General features: G+C 46.7%; 1 protein-coding gene across 3 annotated transcripts in view; it reads right to left on the reverse strand.

Moving 5' to 3' along the window:
- The window catches only part of exoc3l1 (exocyst complex component 3-like 1), a 104,170-nt gene that overhangs the window by 33,318 nt on the left and 51,658 nt on the right, over positions 1-19,194 (reverse strand). For all 3 annotated transcript variants that reach the window (XM_072547665.1, XM_072547666.1, XM_072547667.1), the window contains 2 exons: positions 17,707-17,926; positions 5,430-6,102 (listed from right to left, as the gene is read on the reverse strand). In XM_072547665.1, coding sequence (XP_072403766.1) covers positions 5,430-6,102; positions 17,707-17,926 — 893 coding nt within the window. The remainder of the gene's footprint in view (positions 1-5,429; positions 6,103-17,706; positions 17,927-19,194) is intronic.

Consider the following 19,194-nt stretch of genomic DNA (forward strand, 5'->3'; position numbering starts at 1 on the left):
GGGTAAGGATGGCAGTCCCTTTCCTTGAAGGAGACCAGAGAACCAGATAGGCTTTAAACCAGTAACTGATTAGATTAGATTACATTACAGTGCAGAAACAGGCCCTTTGGCCCAACAAGTCCACACTGACCCGCTGAAGCGCAACCCACCCATACCCCTACATTTATCCCTTACCTAACACTACGGGCAATTTAGCATGGCCAATTCACCTGACCTGCACATCTTTGGACTGTGGGAGGAAACCGGAGCACCCAGAGGAAACCCATGCAGACACGGGGAGAACGTGCAAACTCCACACAGTCAGTCGCCTGAGGTGGGAATTGAACCCGGGTCTCTGGCGCTGTGAGGCAGCAGTGCTAACCACTGTGCCACTGTGCCGTCCACAGTCACTAACAACAGCTGTTCAACAACCAATGACCTCACAACCTTCCTACAATGCCCATCTTGGATTTCTATTCTCTTCTCTTTGTGTTGTACCTGGTGTCTGTGTTCTCTCTCTCTTGCAATCTTATCTGATGGTTACTGCCTCCTGATCCTGCGCTCTCTCATTTGTTTAATTGCTGGTGATGTGTCTCTATTTCCTCCTCTCCCTCATGCTGCTTTCAAAAAGCTGTTCAACGTGGAGGAGGGGTGCTGATATGTCAGCCGGGGGAGGGCATCAAATGACCTGGAGTTCAGGGTTTAGGAAGTGAGGACCCTGAGGCTAACTGCTCCCTTGCTATGTAACCACTGTGTCACCACTTTGAATGGGGCTGCCTTGCTGGTGTGATAGGAAAGGTGATGGAGGAGTCTGGAACATGGTTTGAATTCTGTGAGCACGACGAGTGTGTGACACACAAACCTGCCAACCATTCCCCGGATTTCAGTGAGCAAGCCTTTACAGGATAAATTGCATTGTGCTTTTGTCACGTCTGGTGCCTAGGTTGGAATTCCTTTCATAGTTGTCTAATACAACTGAGCAGTTTACTAGATAGAGGGCAATTAAACACAAAAATGGGATCACATTTAGGCCATACTTGGTAAGAATGGACAATTTCCTTCCCTAAATGACATGAGTAAACCAGATGAGTTTTTACAGAAGCTTCATTGTTGCAAAATATTAGCTTCCCCCCCAGTGATTTACTTAACAGAATTTAACTTCCCTAACTGATATGGTGGGATTTGATCTCATGTCTGGGTTACTAGTGCTGAAACACAACCACTACGCTACCATATCGAAAACCTTAATTTTGTATATTCTTGTTACAATATCAGAGACCTGCAGAAACAGACTACCACAATTTATAAATAAAAACCAAAAGAACTGTGAATGCTGTAAATCAGAAACAGAAACAGAAATTGCTGAAAAGCTCAGCAGGTCTGGCAGCATCCATGGAGAGAAAGCAGAGTTAATGTTTTGGGTCCAGTGACCCTTCCTCAGAACTGATTTTGTACCACAATTTATAATGAGGGAAATCTCCGTCAAGTCACACCTTTAAGTCATCACTTGTATGAAAAGGTCTCTCAGCAACTTCTTGTAGCTATAACTGTAATAGAGTTATAAAGCCATACATCACAGAATCAGATGCTTCGGTCCAACCAGTTCTGGCTGAATGTAATGCCAAACTCAATTAGTCCCAGCTGCCTGGTCCTGGCCCGTATCTCTTCAACACTTTCCTATTCATGTACTTATCCAAATGTCTTTTAGACGTTGCAATTGTGCCCATCAATTCTTCAGGAAGCTCATTCCACATGTGAACCACGCTCTGTGTAAACCATTTGCCCCACATGTCTTTTTTAAATCTCTCTCCTCTCACCTTAAAAATGTGTCCCTAGTCTTGAATTCCCCCATCCCAGGGTAAAGACATTTACAATTAACCCTATCCATGCCCCTCAATTCTGTAAAGACGCCTCTCATCTCCTATGCTCCAATACTTGCGTCCTATCTCGAGCTGCTCAGACCTGCCCATTATTATCTGAAGAAGATATTGCACATGTTCAGCTCTCAATCCTTCATGAGCTGGCTTTGGGAAATTGACACTGGTTGCTCCTGATCAGTTTCTGTTTCTTGAAGTGTGTTGGGACTGTGTTTTGGAGTTGTGGATTCCTGTACTTCACCTACTCCCATCTCCTTTTGTGAAACTGGGGGAACTGGTCACATCCACCATTCTCCGCTTGTACAGCACAGTCCCTTTCAGAAGATAGTTTTGGAAAATAGTGGTCAGGGCCTATGTTTTTCCTCATCTTGTCATGTATGCCTCTACCAACCACCCGACCCTTCTTCCAATGGAACAGTTTCTCCCTACCTGCTCTTTCCTGGTCCCTCATGGTTTGAGCACCTCAATCAGAGCTCGGCAATTTATCCAAGTAAATTGAAGTTCATCATCTCTGGGTCCGTGCCAGTAAACATTTCCTGCATCCACTCTAAATGCTTTACATCCTTCCCAAAGTGTGGTACCCAGAACTGGACACAATATTCCACTTGAGGCCAACCCAGAGTGTATAAATCGCACGACTTTGTTGCTATTCTATTCAATGACTCGGTTTTTGAAGCGTGGAACTGTATGTTTTTTTAACAACCTTCGTGAACCAGCTCTGATACTTTCAGTGATTTATCCACATATTCTCCAAGGCCCCTTTGTTCCCGAATCCCTTTTTAGTTGCACCATTCAGTTCACATTGCCTCTCTGTGTTCTTCCCACCAAAATGCCCCCCTTCAAGCTTCTCTATTTTTCAATTTTAACTGCTCACAGCTACCTATGCCCTCAAGGTCTGCCCCCAGCTCACGGTTCACAGTTCACAATATTTCTAAGTCTTGTGTCATTTTGAAATTGTCCCCCACCCATCCAAATTCAAGTAATTAATATATTTCAAGAAAGACAGTGGCCCCACAACTGATACCAATCTTGAAGGAGGACTTTGATTCTGCACAACAGAAGTTGAATAAAAAATGAACAAAAAAGGCAGAGCACTGACCAATGTAATGTTGCACGTTCAGTGCAGGAGGGACCAGCAGATGCCAAACATACGTCACAAATAGGATTCACAAATGAAACTTTTGATTAAACTCTGGAAAATTAAAACCAATGCATCTACTACCTCACCTTTCAGACCCTTGGCTGAAGCCTATCAGGATCCAGAGAATTCTCAACCTATAGCTCCATCAGCTTGCTCAGTAATCCCTAGGGATTATCATTTCATCATTACTGAGTTACAGCTATTGTTGGGATCTGTTTGTATCCTCAAGCGAAGACGGAAGTGAAATATTTACTCACTCCATTCATCATTTCTTTATGTATTATCTATTACTATTCCCCCATACTCACTTTTTAGAGGCAAATATTCACTTTACTTAGTCATGTCCCTTTTAGACTCCTATAGAAACTCTTACAATGTGTTTTTGTATTCCCAGCTGTTGCTGTCAAACTCTAATTTGTTAATCTTTTAACCATTCTCCGTCAATCTTTGTGTTCTGAGCAGTCGTCTGTGAAATAACTCCACAGAGGCTGGTATCCTGTCAACAAGTCCCCCTTTATTTCCACATGGAGAGTGCTTGACACTGACCCAGCTCCCTCAGAGCCAGCTCTCAGAGTGAACGTTACCTCTGACACTCCTGTTTATACCTGTCAGCCAGGGCTCCCTGATTGGACCAGATTAACAGCCCCAATCAGGGAACTCCTATTCCATGAGGTCCACTTGGCTGACCTTGTTACAATCACTGCGGTCTAAGTAGCAACCCTCAGCTTTGAATAATGATATGCTCTTTTCCTTACGTTTGATGCTCTCCATAACTGCTTTAGTTAACCACAGATGGTGGGCCCTATCCTTGCGTCTTTATAGGGTGAAAGTGCTTATCCTGAAACATCCCTTTAAAAATCTTCACAATCTAAATTTGTCCAGTTTATGCTTGGATTAATCACCAATAATTATTGTCATCCTATTATGACAGGAATCTAATATCTCCTCTTCATTACTTCTCGTGGTTACCGTCAGGGACATCGGAATCAATTCTGTTTGGAACTCCCTACCCCCATTACTCCTCATCCCCACCCCATCCTAAGCCAAGGTCATCGGTGACTATTCAACTGATAAACCCTTCGGTTAAGTCTGCTGTCTCCCTGCCTTGACCTAACTTCCTATTGTTCTTGAATATCTCATGCTCCTCAATACTCAGGACACCAATTCTGCAGCCATGTCTCTGAAACGGCTCTTGTGAACATATTTATTCAATTCAGTTTACACGATCAATTCACTGACGTTGTTCTGAATGCTATGTGGGTTCATATACAGGACCTTATGGCTTTTGTTTGGCAAAGTGGGAGTGATGTGAAGTTTGGTGGAGTCATTCTTGCCGCTAGGCTGAGTGAATTTTTCTTGCTAAGTCTTATCAAACTCACTGTATTAGTTGCTGTCCCAGCCCACAGTTTGTATCATGTCTGGTTTTCAACCTATCTTATGTGCACCATTCCTGGAACAACTTGCCACTCACCAGATCTCCTGACGGTGTCTTCTTTAAAAGCCGACTGTGCACCCAGACAAGCACTGTCGGTCTGGGGCTGCCCTACACAACTCCTGGACATTATCCCTGGACATTGCGGATGGAGGGGATTGGGGACACGACTTTGAGACAGGGACCTGGAAGTCCTGCTGAATGGGATAGCATGTGGGCAAGACCTGCTCTTGCCCTGGCACCAGCATTGGAGACTGTGACACCAAACCATGCCAGCCTGGTCCGAGGTTGCCAACTGGGTCAGTGCAGTCTCAGCCATGCGTAGGTCAAAGGTCAACATCCTCCTCTACTCTGGTGAAGGTCCACCGTCTTCTCTCCGATACCACACTCCCTCCCTGCTACCGCAACCATCTCCCATCAAGGCTCATGCCCCATCGCTCAACACATTCCCTCGTTGGCCGACACCTACCCATTCTCCAATACCACTAACTCCACGTGCCCTCTGTGCTGCCTACTCACTTGCTGGGGACACCTCCCCACCTGCGCCAATATTCTCCATGTGCCACCCACGTTCACCTCCTGCAGAAGCTGACCCACCCTCTCATTCCAGATGGGAGATGGCCCACAGTAGGCCTGGAAGAGTCAAGAGGGCTGGTGGATTGCCTGACTTTCAGCTCCCTTATGGGGACAGGATCCCAACTTTGACCTCCATGAACAGGGCCTGGGCTGGAATCAGAGGCCCACCCTTGACATACTGTGTCGGGGAGGCCCCTGGAAAGCAGGTCATTCCTCCTCAAGCTGACTCGGGTCTGGTGTTCACTCTGACAAGCCTCCAGGCTTCGGGCCCACGCTAACCTGCAAGGCAAGATCAATCCTAACACTACCCCTCCCTGCAGCCAATAAAACAACATTGTTGACCAAATAAGGCACTTCCAAATGCCATTCTCAATCAGATCAGCGTGCCACACCCATCTGTGAGTCCCGTTCCCCTGCCACCTACCTGTGGTAAATATGGCGTATCCAGTTCAGCACTGTGTAGATCTCACTCTTCTCTAAGTCCCAGGAGATTATATCCTGCAGATGCCCCGAAAGGCAACTGTGATGCAGCATCACGTAGGTCTGGAGGATGTTGTAGTGGGGAGGACAGCACTGCACCATTAAGTGCTTGACCACTTTGAGGTCACTGAGAATATTGTTATGCAAGGCCGCCAGGTGACTGGCCAGGCCCGGTCCCTTCGTATCAGTCTGCCTCGCCCGGAACTGTGCCCTGGTGGACTGCTCAATAACTTTGAAAAAGGTCTGCCGCAGGTTCTTCGGCCTCCCGGGAGGGAGGAAGGCGTGTTGGCTTTGGCTGTCCGCAGCCGCCCGGTCCATCTCCTCTTCCCGCTCAATGATGCGGATCGCTGAGACAAACAGGGATGGGTCCTGCTTGACCAGGGCTAGGCCGGAGCCCACGACATCCCAGAGTTCCTTGATGAGCTCCTCATTGAGCTGGCCCACGACAGCAAAGTAGGACAGGACGATCCGCTCCCCTTCTGTGTCCTGCCTCCCGGCACGGTGGAGCTGTTGAAGGATGTTGTCTCGCCAGCCTTCCATCTCCATCAGCTTGGCATGGGCGTCCAGGAGCCTCCTTTCCTCTATCAGCTGCCGGGTCTCCCTCACAACCTCAGGGACTGCAATCAAAGAAATCAGGTTTGGGTCAGTCAGTTCGTGCATTCGAGACAGCAACTTCCCCTACTTTTTTACAAGCGCTCCAGAGTTTATTTCCCTTATCCCTCCTTTTCTCCCAACTTTTCAGCCCTTCCCAATCGTCATTCCGGAAGGATACCTCAGTTGGGGCCTTCCCTCAGATCGTAGCCAATCAGGAGGCACTGAGCTCTTCACTGAGGTTGGACCCACACCCCAACGTGCCTTAAACAGACACAATTAATAATGAACTTTACTACACATAGTTAAGGGGACATGTTGGATTAGTGGTATTATCATAATTAATCCAGAGACCCAGTCAACATTCTGGCAACCCAGGTTCAATTCCTGCTATGGCAGATTGAGTGATTTGAATTCAACAAAAATCTGAAATTAAGAGTCTAATGATGATCATGAATCCATTGTTGATTATTAGGAAAAGTCCTTCTGCCCTTTAGGGAAGGAAGCTTACATCCTTACCTGGTGTGGCCTACATGTGACTCCAAACCCACAGCAATATGGTTGACTTTTAGCAGTTAGGGATGGGCAATAAATGCTGGTCTGGCCAGCAAATCTCATCCTGTGAATGAATGAGGAAAAAACATAGGGCTGGACTTTACTTGTCTCCCCTGGGTGTGTTTTTGGTGGAATTGGGCACAGGTATGTAAGATAGGGTGTGCACCCAATTCAACAGTTCTCTTTCCAGTCCCAAGCTAGCCTCCCACCACCCCAACCATAACACAGGTCGTGAGCGACTGCCAAATCTGTCGGCTGGGCTGCCATCTTTCAACAGATAATTGAGTCGAATAGGCCAGCTGTCTTCAATGTTACCATGCCTACGTTATAATAGGGTCGGAGGGCTCTTGTGGTGCAGTAGTAGTGTCCCTAACCCTGAGCCAGAAATGTCAGGCTTGAGTTCTAACTACTCCCAATAATTGATCTGAACAGCTTGATTAGAGAGTATCGATGATGAGAGTTGGTGGGTGACTGGGTGAGAAGAAATGGCTTTTAAAAACTGGGGTCAAACACCACAGGCAGTACTCCCCTCCCTTGTTTACCCCCAAAACCCTTCCTCCCAAGGGTGGCTAAATCCCCCTCACCCAATACCCTTAACTTGCCTCACTCCAGGGATCCATTGGGCCTACTTGATAGGATCGGTTGTCACCCTGGCCACTTCCACTATCAGATTGGATTGTGGGTAGCTCAATGGTAGTACTGCCTCCAGGTTAGGGGTGGGGAGTGTTGGTCCCACTCTGTTGACTGACTGCTGACTTTAAAAAAGCTAAAGGATTCTTTTCTAAACTAATATTATTACCAGCATCCCCAATATAGAGCTGGGCACATGGTCTTTACTCAGCCAAAAGGATGCAGGCAAGATAAGAGAGGCAGAGTGAGCAACTAACCTTTCAGGTTAACCCCAACCTAATTCTCATACAACAGTCCACAGGCATTATATTATTAAACACTCGATTGATAGTTCACTCCGTTGATCCATCTTGACCACATCAGTGGTGCCAAGTTATCACAGAAGCCAATCTGAAACCAATTTGATTCACTTCACATAATACCACAAAGCCTCTCAAATTCCAGCAATAGCACTGAAAACTTGTGCTCCAAATTTTCTTTTATTCCAATATAGCTCCAATATTGGTGTCTGCCTGGCTATGTGGCAAAATTGCCCAGGTATGTCCTGTTCGCAAAAACAGAATAAATCCAACGTGGCGAATTAACGCTCTACCAGTTCACCATCAATTATCGGCAATTAGTGGAGGTATTGTTGACAGCGCGGTCAAACAGCACTTAACTCAGTGACGCCCAGTTTGGGTTCAACCAGGGCCACTCAGCTCCTGATCTCATTACAGCGTTGGTTCAAACACAGACAAAAGAGTTGAATTCCAGAGGTGAGGTGAGTGTGACAGCCCTTGACATTAAGGCTGCATTCAACCAAGTGTGTCATCAAGGAACCCTAGCAAAACTGGAGTCAATGTGAATTGGGGATAGCTCTCTGCTGGTTGGAGTCATGCCAGGCACATAGGAAGATGGTCGTGGTTGTTGGAAGTCAGTCATCTCAGCTCCAGAACATCTCCGCAGGGTAGTGTCCTAGGCCCAACCATCTTCATCAAAGACCTTCCCTCCATCATGAGGTCAGAAGTGGGGATGTTCGTCGAGACTTGCACAATGTTCAGCACCGTTCATGACTCCTCAGACACTAAAGCAGTCCGTGTTCAAATGCAGCAAAGCCAGACCAATATCCAGACTTAGGCTGGCAAAAGTGCCAAGTGACATTTGTGCAGGACAAGTGCCAGGCAATGACCATGTCCAGCAAGACAGAGTCGAAAGATTGCCCTTGACATTCAATGGTGTTATCATCACTGAATCCCCCATCTGGAGGTATCATTGAACAGAAACTGAACTGGATTAGCTATATAAACACAGTGGCTACTAAAGCAGGTTAGAGGCTAGGAATGCTGCAACAAGATTGACTCCCCAAAGCCTGTCCGACATCTACAAGGCACAAGCCAGGAGTGGGATGGAATACTCCCCACATAGCCTGGATGGGTGCAGCTCTAACAACACTCAATAAGTTCAACCCCATCCAGGACATAAATAGCATGGTTGATTGGAGCCATATCCAACGCTTTCAACCTTCACTCCTTTCATTACAAATGCATAGTGGGGCAGCGGTGTGTATTCTCTGCTGCTTATTTATCTCTCCACAGCAATGAGCTTCACTAATTCAGAAGAAATGAGAAATGTTCTATTACTCTTTCATATTCAGTTGTATTTCTTACATTGTCTGCTGCAGTTTCATGTTGTGTATCAGATGTTTGATTGTGGACTGTGAGGAGTGTGAGGTTATTGCATGCTGGTGTACCTGCAATCACTAATCCAGCCATGTCTATGATGTAGAATATCTACAAAGTTCAGGGGAATTAGTTCTGTTTGCACTCCAACACAACTGATCTTGCACATGGAATCGATGAACCATTGTGCGCTGAAAGTTTCACATCCATAGGTTTGGTCATGGCTTGCCCTGCCTGTGGGTACACATCTTTTGGAATTTGCAGGATCACCATAAGACTATAACGCACAGGAGCAGATGGCTGGGCCGAGGACACTATCCTGAGGAACTTCTGCAGAGATGTTCTGGAGCTGAGGTGACTGACCTTCAACAACCATGACCATCTTCCTACGTGCCAGGCATGACTCCAACCAGTGGAGAGCTATCCCCAATTCCCAATGACTCCAGTTTTGCTAGGGTTCCTTGGTGCCACACCTGGTCGAATGTAGGGTCAAGGGCTTAATGTCAAGGGCTGTCACTCTCACCTCACCTCTGGAATTCAGCTCTTCTGCCCATCGAGTCTACTCCACCATTCAATCATGGTTGGTAAGTTTGTCAACCCTATTCTCCTGCTTTCTCCTCATAACCTTTGATCCCATTGACAATCAAGAACCTGTTTTAAATACACTCAATGGCCTGGTCTCCACAGATTTCTGTGGCAATGAATTCCACAGATTCACCACTCTCTGGCTGAGAATTTTCTCCTTATCTCTATTTCTAAACGGTCTTCCCTTTACTCTAAGGCTGTGCTGTTGGGGCCTCGTCTCTCCTACCAATGGAAACATTTTCCCAACATCTACTCTGTCCAGGCCATCCAGTAGTCTGTAAGCTTCAATCAGAACCCCCTCTCTCACCCTTCTAAACTCCATCAAGTGTAGTCTCAGAGTCCTTAAACGTTCTTCATAGGCTAAGCCTTTCATTCCTGGGACCATTCTTGTGAACGTCCCCTGGACCCGCTATAACGGCACCTGCACCTTTGTCAATCTTAGCAATGATAACTAGTCACCAGTTTTCAAAGGTCCATTAATTCGAATTTTTAAAAATTATGTGATGATCTTGCAGCTTTCCACAAGATTATGTTAAACATGTGCTCATCCACATTTTGTCTTATGGTGTACAATGTCAAATTCTGGTTTCTCGATAGTTTCAAGCATTTGCCTCTGGCAGGATATTTATTCCTTCTTTACTCTGGCTGGAAGGTACTCCTGGTACATGGTGCATTTGGGTCAGCAGAGGACTCTGCAGCTTCATCAGCCTTTGCTCTCGGGAACTAACTCTGCCAACGGCACATTGCTGCCACATGCCTTGAAAAGTGGATAGAAATCTGGGCATTTTCTTGGTGCAAGTTGCCACCTTCCACACGTTTTTCTCTGTCTGGTTGTTCAAGCGATTGAGTCGACCATTGATTTCGTAGCCGGGCCCCGAAAACTTGGCCGATCTGCAAGGGTTGCATGGCACTTACCTCCACCATCCGTTGGCTCTTTGACATCGTTGACTCTTCTCGCAAATCTCTCTGGGAAGCTTCAATGGGGTTGGATCTAAGCATCAACTCAACAATCCAGCCTGCTGGCTCCCCATCTGACAAATCAGAGAATCAGGCCATTTTCTCTGTAACTGCTGAGAGAAGTCTATGGACTTCAAAGGCTGCTGAATAAATGATGTGAATTCTGATGAACGCAGAACTGCCATTGGATTCTGAATTGGGTTTTCAAATGCAGTCCTTATTGTTCGGGGATCTTCTAACACCTCAGCGGAGAATCCTGCCATGGTCAGTTCTTTGAGGGGTGGCACGGTGGCTCAGTGGTTAGCACTGATGCCTCACAGCACCAGGGATCTGGGTTTGATTCCTGCCTTGGGCAACTGTCTGTGTGGAGTTTGCACATTCTCCCCGTGTCTGCGTGGGTTTCCTCCAGGAGCGCTGGTTTCCTCCCACAATCCAAAGATGTGCAGGTTAGGTGGATTGGCCATGCTATATTGCCCATAATGATAGGGTAAATATAGGCCCGGGGAATGGGTTTGGGTGGGTTACTCTTCGGAGGGTCGATGTGGACTTGTTGGGCTGAAGGGCCCGTTTCCACACTGTAGAGAATCTAATCTAATGTGCCCCAGACCTTGGTTCCAAATCACAAAGCATATCTAAAAGGCTGGTTTCTCTGCATCGCACACTCCCCAAAGTGGACATCGTCACTCCGAAAGCTGTTTAAAAGATTTTTGGTTCAGTTCAGACATTTTTTTTGTCCCTCTGGGGATGTTGTGGACAGTCTGACAATGTACCCTTCAACCTTTCCTTGTTGCTGCTGTCAACTTGGCCCACATCGCAGTCACTTGCCTTTCTCTCATGAGTCAAACCGAACTCTTGATGTGGATTTGGCTGCATGTGAGCAAGCTGTGTTTTCAACACGCACTGACACTGTAATGAACAAGGACTTTCTTGTGCACTTTATTGTGAATCTCCTGTTCGGAGATGTTATTTCGCACGCCTGGAGCAGCCAACACTTGAGCTTGACCCTCCTGGCACACTTTAAGACTGTTGACCACGTGCTTTACCCGAAGGTGAACTCCAAGCACAATAAGCCACAAGAGCGCAACGTTTTCCATTGCCTTTCACCGTGTCATGTTAAAGATAATGGTCTAACAAACAGGGGTGGATTAACTTTGTGGGGTAGCTTATTTAAAGTGGTCAAATATATTAAATGTTGTAAAGCAAGCCAGCAGATGAGTGTGTGTTGCAGACTAACTGCCACAACATTGTTTACACACAGCCCTTGGAGTCTTTAAAGGTGCCTTAAATTACACATATAGCAGTGCCAAACCTACAGTGAAGTACATGGGCATTGAGAACTTATATTCCCTCGCCCTTTAGCAGCACCAAATTTGGACTAGTGTCCATAACATTACACTTACTGAAAGAGAAAAAAAGGAGATACAATGCAGTGGCCTGGTAGGGTAATGTTGGTCTCGTAAACCAGAAATTGAGGGTTCAAGTTCCTGTCTGGGGACAGCTTGCTGGATTTACTACGGTGGCTCAGTGGCTAGCACCGCTGCCTCACAGCACCAGGGACCCAGGTCCGAGTCCAGCCTCAGGTGACTGTCTGTGTGGAGTTTGCACATTCTTCCCCTATCTGGGTGCTCCAGTCTCCTCCCACAGTCCAAAGATGTGCACATTAGGTGGATTGGCCATGCTAAATTGCCCCATAGTGTCCAGGCTAGGTGGGATTAGCCACAGGAAATGAGGGTTATCGGGATAGAGTAGAGGGGTGGGTCTGGGTGGGATTTCCTTCAGAGGGTCAGTGTGGACTCAATGGGCCAAATGGTCCCACACTGTTGGGATTCTAAGATTAACATTAATATAAAGCCTTTCAGAACATCTGGATGCTTCAAGTATTTCATAACCAATGAAGTTTTATTTCAGGTGTAGATATTGTTGAAAATGCAGTGGGCAATTTATCTGCAACAGGGTCTCATGGGGTTGAAACTAGTAAGTGGGCCATCGGTTGGTCTTTTGCCTGAGTGACACATGGTCAGCAGGACATTGGTTTGAACTGCCCTGCTGTTGCTTTAAATAGTGCCTTTTTTCTCACCTCTGAGAGCAGGAAGGAGCTCAGTTTAACTCCCCTGTAGGATGCCACGGCCAGCAGTGCAGTAATGCACTGGAGGTTCAGTCTAAAGTAATTGTTCAAGTCCATACAATGTAGGAGCAGATGTAGGCCATTCAGCCCATCGAGTCTGCTCTGCCTTTCAATGAGATCATGGCTGATCTTATTATCCACAACTCTGCTCTCCTGCCTTTTCCCTGTAACAGTTGATTCCCTTCATTGTGGGAGTGTTCCTAACCCTGGACCCAAGCCCTGGCTGTGCAAGAGCTGTGTAATAACGTCTCTGAACAGGTTAATTAGCAATTTGATCGATTAATTGATTTGTCACCTGTACCGAAGTACAGTGTGAAGCTTTGTTTGATTACATTAGATTCCCTACAGTGTGGAAACAGGCCCTTCGGCCCAACGAGTCCACACCGACCCTCCGAAGAGTAACTCACCCAGATCCATTTCCCTCTGACTAATGACCTAACACTTTGGGCAATTTAGCATGGCCAATTCACCTGACCCACACATCTTTGGACTGTGGGAGGAAACCAGAACATCCGGAGGAAACCCACGCAGACAAACTCCACATAGACAGTCACCCGAAGCACCAGATCAGATCAACATTAGCAGGATCAGCATTTTTTGAGGTTAGAGAGTCCATTCATTAGTCTAATGACAGCCAGGAAGAAGTTGTTCCTAAACCTGCTGGTGTGTTAAATACATGTTAAATTAGGAAAGCAATCTGTCCATCATAGCCTTGACATCCAGCCCTCTATAGTAAAGAATTCCAAATCGTTGAAGTGTAGGTTAACTCAGTGCTTTATGTTGTTGACTCTATCATGAGATGTCCATTTGAATTGAATAGCTGCTGATTCTCTTACGACAGCCAGCTGAGGGCTGTCTTTCAGTGACCTCCCAGCTGGTAAACCTGTCTCCATACCTTTTCATTGCCCTGAAGAGGGTAACTGAGGTAAAAGAGTGAGCAGCACAGATGGTCAGTCTTTCGGAGTCTTCGACTCGCGACCTTAGCGGGATTTCTGACCAATTCTAATTCAGCGAGATCCAACTCATGAGCAATTAAGCCCAGAAAAGCCGCAGAGCAAATTAGATTCCAGTTGAAATGCTTTTCCAAAGGCTTTCCTGCATGTGGCATCGGATCAAGGCTGCTAAGACATTCCAGTGACATTGACAATCCAATCCCTTGGGGCTTCATCCTTCAGTGGGATTGCTGTCAGCAGCACACACCAAACACAGCAGGTTAAGTTTCAAATGGCAACTCAATGGTTAATCCCTGGCAATGGGAGAATGGGGAAAAGTTCACAGGAGTGGGATTATTTTCCAACAAATGTGATCCTTAGAAATTTAGAGTGAAAATAGTCACTTGGAGAGGAGAGGGAGATTCCTATTGTACGTGCTGATTAGTTTTAGAATCATAGAATCCCTACAATGTGGAAACAGGCCCTTCTGCCCATCAAGTCCACACTGGCCCTCCAAAGAGTAACCCACCCAGACCCATTCCCCTACTACTCTACAGTTATCCCTGACTAATGCACCTAACCTACACATCCCTGAACCTTATGAGCAATTCAGCACAGCCAAATCGCCTAACCTGCATATGTTTGGGCTGTGGGAGGAAACCCGCACAGACACGGGGAGAAACTCCACACAGACAGTCGCCCAAGGTAGGGATCGAACCCACGCCCCTGGCGCTGTGCGGCAGCAGTGCTAACCACTGAGACACCGTGCCACCCCAAACATTTTGAAAAAGTTATTAATTTATTGAGCTCATGCACAGGGATAGTGTGCTTTGCTTACATAAACCAGAAGAAACTCTGAACCCTCAGGGAGGTAAGAATATAAATGCATTTCTGTTTGCAAGTTTACACAAAATGATGCCATTCATGTCATTCCCTTGAGGAAAGACTAAAATAATTTAATAAAAGTCCTTTGTCTCTCTCACAGAACGATCTGCCCACAAGCAAGACAATCTGCTCCGGGCGAATATTTGTTTCTTTATTCTAAAACAGGAAAAGCAAAGGAAGCGCAGACCGCAAGGGCATCAGATGAACTTCCAGCAATAAATCACTACGTCCAGAATGGTGTGGAGTAAACAACTGGACAGATTTCAGAGGGTTTCCCGAAAACAGAACAGCTCAGCAGGTCCAACTGCATCCATGGAGAGAGAAAGAGAGAGAGAGAGAGAGAGAGAGAGAGAGATGAACAGAGTTAACCTCTCAAATTGATGACCTCTTATCAGAACATGGAAAAAGTTAAAGGTGTGTTATGTTGAGGTTGAGGACATTAATGCGGCCTCTTCTGGAGTACTGTGTCCAGTTCTGGTCACTCAGCTAGAGCAAGGATATTATTAAACTGGAGAGGGTTCTGAGGGGATTTACCAGGATGTTGCCAGGTATAGAGCATTTGAGTTATAAGAGGCTGGATAGGTTGGAACTTTTTTCACTGTAGTGTAGGAGGTTGAGGGCTGACCTTGGTGGCACGGTGGTTGAGTGGTTAGCACTACTACCTCATAGTGCCAGGGACCTGGGTTCGATTCCAGCCTCAGGTGACTGTCTGTGTGGAGTTTGCACATTCTCCCCTTCCATGGCCCAAAGATGTAAAGGTTAGGTAAATTACCCATAGTGTTAGGTGCTTTAGTCAGAGGGAAATGGGTCTGGATGGATTACTCTTTGGAGGGTCAGTGTGGACTTGTTGGGCTGAAGGGCCTGTTTCCACACTGTGAGGATTCTACTCAAACTTTATAGAGGTTTATAAAAATGATAAGGAGTACAGATAAGTGTCGTTTCCCCAGATTTCAAGACTCGGGGGGCATATTTTTAAGGTGAGAGGAGATGTTACCGTAAACAATTCCTCATTCTCAATTTGCGTATGTGTTCTCTCCTTCTGCCCCTCAACTCAACCTGCACCAGTTCACCTCGTGTGCATCCATGCTTCGACGCTGTGCTTCACCACAAACACGGAAACCAGTTCAGTGAAGAGATTGATTCTCCAATGAGCACAATCCCAAAGTCAAAACATTCAGAGACCGGATGAGGAGCCGGAGGAATGGCCTCAGGTTCATGGCCCGGGAAAGGAAAGTGGGAAAGGACAGAGGCTGCCTGAGCTTTGCCGCTACCACGCGCTCTCTTTTAGGATCAGACTATGCCACAGGGTGTCCCAGAGACGTCCAAGATCAGAGTTACCACACATCGAGGCTGATGTGCACCAGGGTTAGGAGGCCTACCTTGAAGATTGGCGGAGGTCAGTCATCTCAACTCCAGCACATCCCTGCAGGAGTTCCTCAGGGTATTTCATCCTGTTTGGTAGCTTCGCCAGGTTGACACCTCATTTTTAGGTTTGCCTGGTGCCCACCTGCACGTTCCGTTGAGCCAGGGTTGATTCCCCTGATTTGATGGTAATGGGGGATGTGCCAGGCCATGAGGTTACAGATTGGGCTGGAGCACAATTCTGCTGCTGCTGATGGCCCACAGTGCCCCATGGATGCCCAGTCTTGAGCTGCTCGATCTGTTCAAGGTCCGTCCCATTTAGCACGGTGATAGTGCCACGCAACACAATGTGAGATGTTCTCAATGTGAAGGCAGGATTTTATCTCCACAAGGACCGTGCGCTGATCGCTGTTACCAATACTGTCATGGATAGATGCATCTGCAGCTGGGAAATCGGTAAGGATGAGGTCGAGTATGTTTTTCCCTCTTGTTGGCTCCCTCACCCCCTGCTGCAGACCCAGGCTAGCAGCTATGTCCTTTAGGATCTGACCAGCTCAATCAGTAATCCTGCTGCCGAGCCACTCTTGGTGGTGAACATTGAGGTCCCCCATCCAGAGTACATTTTGCGCCTTGCCACCTTCAGTGCTTCCTCTAAGTACTGCTCAAAATGGAGTAACAGCAGGAGGTTGCATCCAGAGTGAATGTTGAGGATCTCCAGGAGGGCATTCCTCCCAACTGTATCACACTCTGCTGTCATCTTTGGAGCATCAGTGATAACAGTGGGGTAGGGCCTACCCAGGAATGGTTTTGGTGACATTTGCAGCATCGTTGGGAAGGCATGATGGCCATGTACCTGGAGTCATGTGTAGGTGAGTCTCGGTAAGGGTGGCAGATTTCCTTCGCTGAAGGGGATTACTGAACAAAGTGCGCTTTCACAAAAATCGACATTTACGGGAAAGGGATAGCGTCGTGGTAAGGTTACCGGACCAAGAATCCAGAACCCCAGCCTCATGTTTTCATGAGGTTGGCTCCTATATCCTGCTATGGTAGAAGGTAAAATTGGGATTGAATAAAATGGTGGCCCAAGTGGCAAGCATGTAACTATCATTACTGTCTGTAAAAACCCATTGCCTTCACTAACGTCCAATGGAGGGAAATCTGCCATCTTTACCTGGTCTGGCCTACATGTGACTCTACAGCAAAATTGTTGACTCTTAATTGCCCTCAGGGCAATAAGGAATGGAAATAGATACCCGGTCCTCTCCTCTGATACATTACTCATTTTACAAATGGCTCCCCTTCAAAGTATTAACAGTAGCTCAGTGGTCAGCATAGACCATAGTTCAAATCCCCGAGTTGAAAGTTGAGAACAAAATCTGGTGGAGGTGTAGAGGGGGTGCAGCGGTCAGAGAGGTACATCTGAACCCTTTGAGAGGAGATCTGAACCCGTCTTCTCTGGAGGAAGTAACTTATCCTATGGCAAATGGTAGCAGGGGGAGGTCATTTCAGCCAAAATATTTGGGCGGCACAGTGGTTAGCACTGCTGCCTCACAGTGCCAGGGACCTGGGTTTGATTCTAGCCTCAGGCAACTGTCTGTGTGGAGTTTACACACTTCCCCTGTGCCTGTGTGCAGGTTCGATGGATTGGCCATGCTAAATTACCCCATAGTGTCCAGGGATGAGCAGGTTAGGTGGATTGGCCATGGGAAGGGCAGGGATATGGGGACAGGGTCTGGGCAGGATGCTCTTCGGACAGTCAGTGTAGACTTTATGGGCCGAATGACCTACTTCCACACTGTAGGGATTCTACAATTCTATATTCTCCCGCCTGGGATAGCGAGGTTATCCACAGTTCACCACCACTGGAGTGTGCACATTATGCTTTTTAGCATGCAAATGAATTAGCCAGTAACATTGACAATGTGGACAGGGCTTCCTTACCTGAGAATACATGCTGTAGATTGTGCACTGCAGTAGCCAACTGGACATGGTCAGAAACCAGGCTGCGTAAATGCCCCAGGCCTTCAAACCCATTCACTTTCTTCTGCCAATCCTCACAGACATCAACCAGTGTGCGGCGCACTGCTCTGACATCATCAAGAGACGCCTTCAGCTGCCCAAGGCCTGTTGCGACCCCTTCCAGATAGGACTGAACGGCAGACTGCAAACAGGGAGAGGAATGTTGACATGGGACTTTATTTTACACTTGAATGCAGAAAGGCTGAAAAACCACATTCCACCTGGGGATCAGTGTCTGACCACATTATCTCGCGGACTGTACACAACCAGCTCAGAGGCCGAGTGACCAACTATGCCAATGTAAGACGTGATGGCAGCCTAAGCTGTAGATGTGCCACTCTCAGGAAACATACGTTGGCATATCAAGCCCCTCTGCCCAAAGTCAGCTAGTCGTAAAGCGCACAAGGAAGCCATCTCACCCAGTGTGCCGCATTGGCCATTAAAATGCTAACCAATTAGTCTTACTCCTCTGCTCTTTCCCAATAATCCTGCAAGTCTTTCTTTTTCAAGTGGAAATATCCCTTTTGGATGGAACTGTTGAATCTCTGGCATCTTTCCAAAGTAAGAAACAAATTGCCTTTCCCTCTGGTGATCTGGCGAATTATTGTTAAGTCTGTGTCCCTCCAAGCCAGTGGAAACAATTTGTCCTTATCGGCTCAATCCATGTCCCTCAGCATGGTGAACACTGCTATTTAGATCTTCCTTGTCTTCTTAAAGGTGAACAATCCTGGCTTCCCCAGTCCCTCCACATTACCATTCAGTGCCATTGGAGTAAATCTCCTCTGTATCCCATCCAATTCCTGCAGGCCCTTCTTAAAGTCATGAAGTTAAATCATGTCGAGAGTTCAGTTCAGGGATTGACATTGAAGGGAAAGGCCCAAAGATAGCAAGACTGACTCTTAAACCAACTTAATCAATGACATTTGGACTAATTTTTCCTTCAGGAAACAGGATGTGGATTACTGTACCATCTTTCACTGAGAACTCTTCTAAAAGATTTCTCATTGTCGAGTTGAGCTCGTACGAGGTTTGAAAATTCACATTCCTGATCCTGAGGCAAAGCAGGTCAAAGGTTGGGGGTCATAGGCCTAGCATTCCTCAAATTGACGCCTGCACTGTGAGGCCCTCATTGTCTTTATGGCCTTGGAGTTTTCTAACCAGTTTCTTCTATCATCTACGAATCAGACAAAGACAGTTATAAAGTAACTGCAAAGCACTGGGAGTTCTCCTTTAATTGAAGTGTTAACACTTTTTAAAAGCAATTATTTTTCCTTCTCCCAACAGGCATTGATTCCTCACTAGGATCCAGTACATTGCCCGACTTTCATGTTGACTACTTTAGGAATCGGCAGCCATCTTTGATAGGATTGACAGGGCCCATTGACCAGGGATGATGGAGTTTAGCTCCAC

The sequence above is a fragment of the Chiloscyllium punctatum genome, chromosome 26 (genome assembly GCF_047496795.1).
Source record: "Chiloscyllium punctatum isolate Juve2018m chromosome 26, sChiPun1.3, whole genome shotgun sequence".
NCBI classification, from domain to species: domain Eukaryota; kingdom Metazoa; phylum Chordata; class Chondrichthyes; order Orectolobiformes; family Hemiscylliidae; genus Chiloscyllium; species Chiloscyllium punctatum.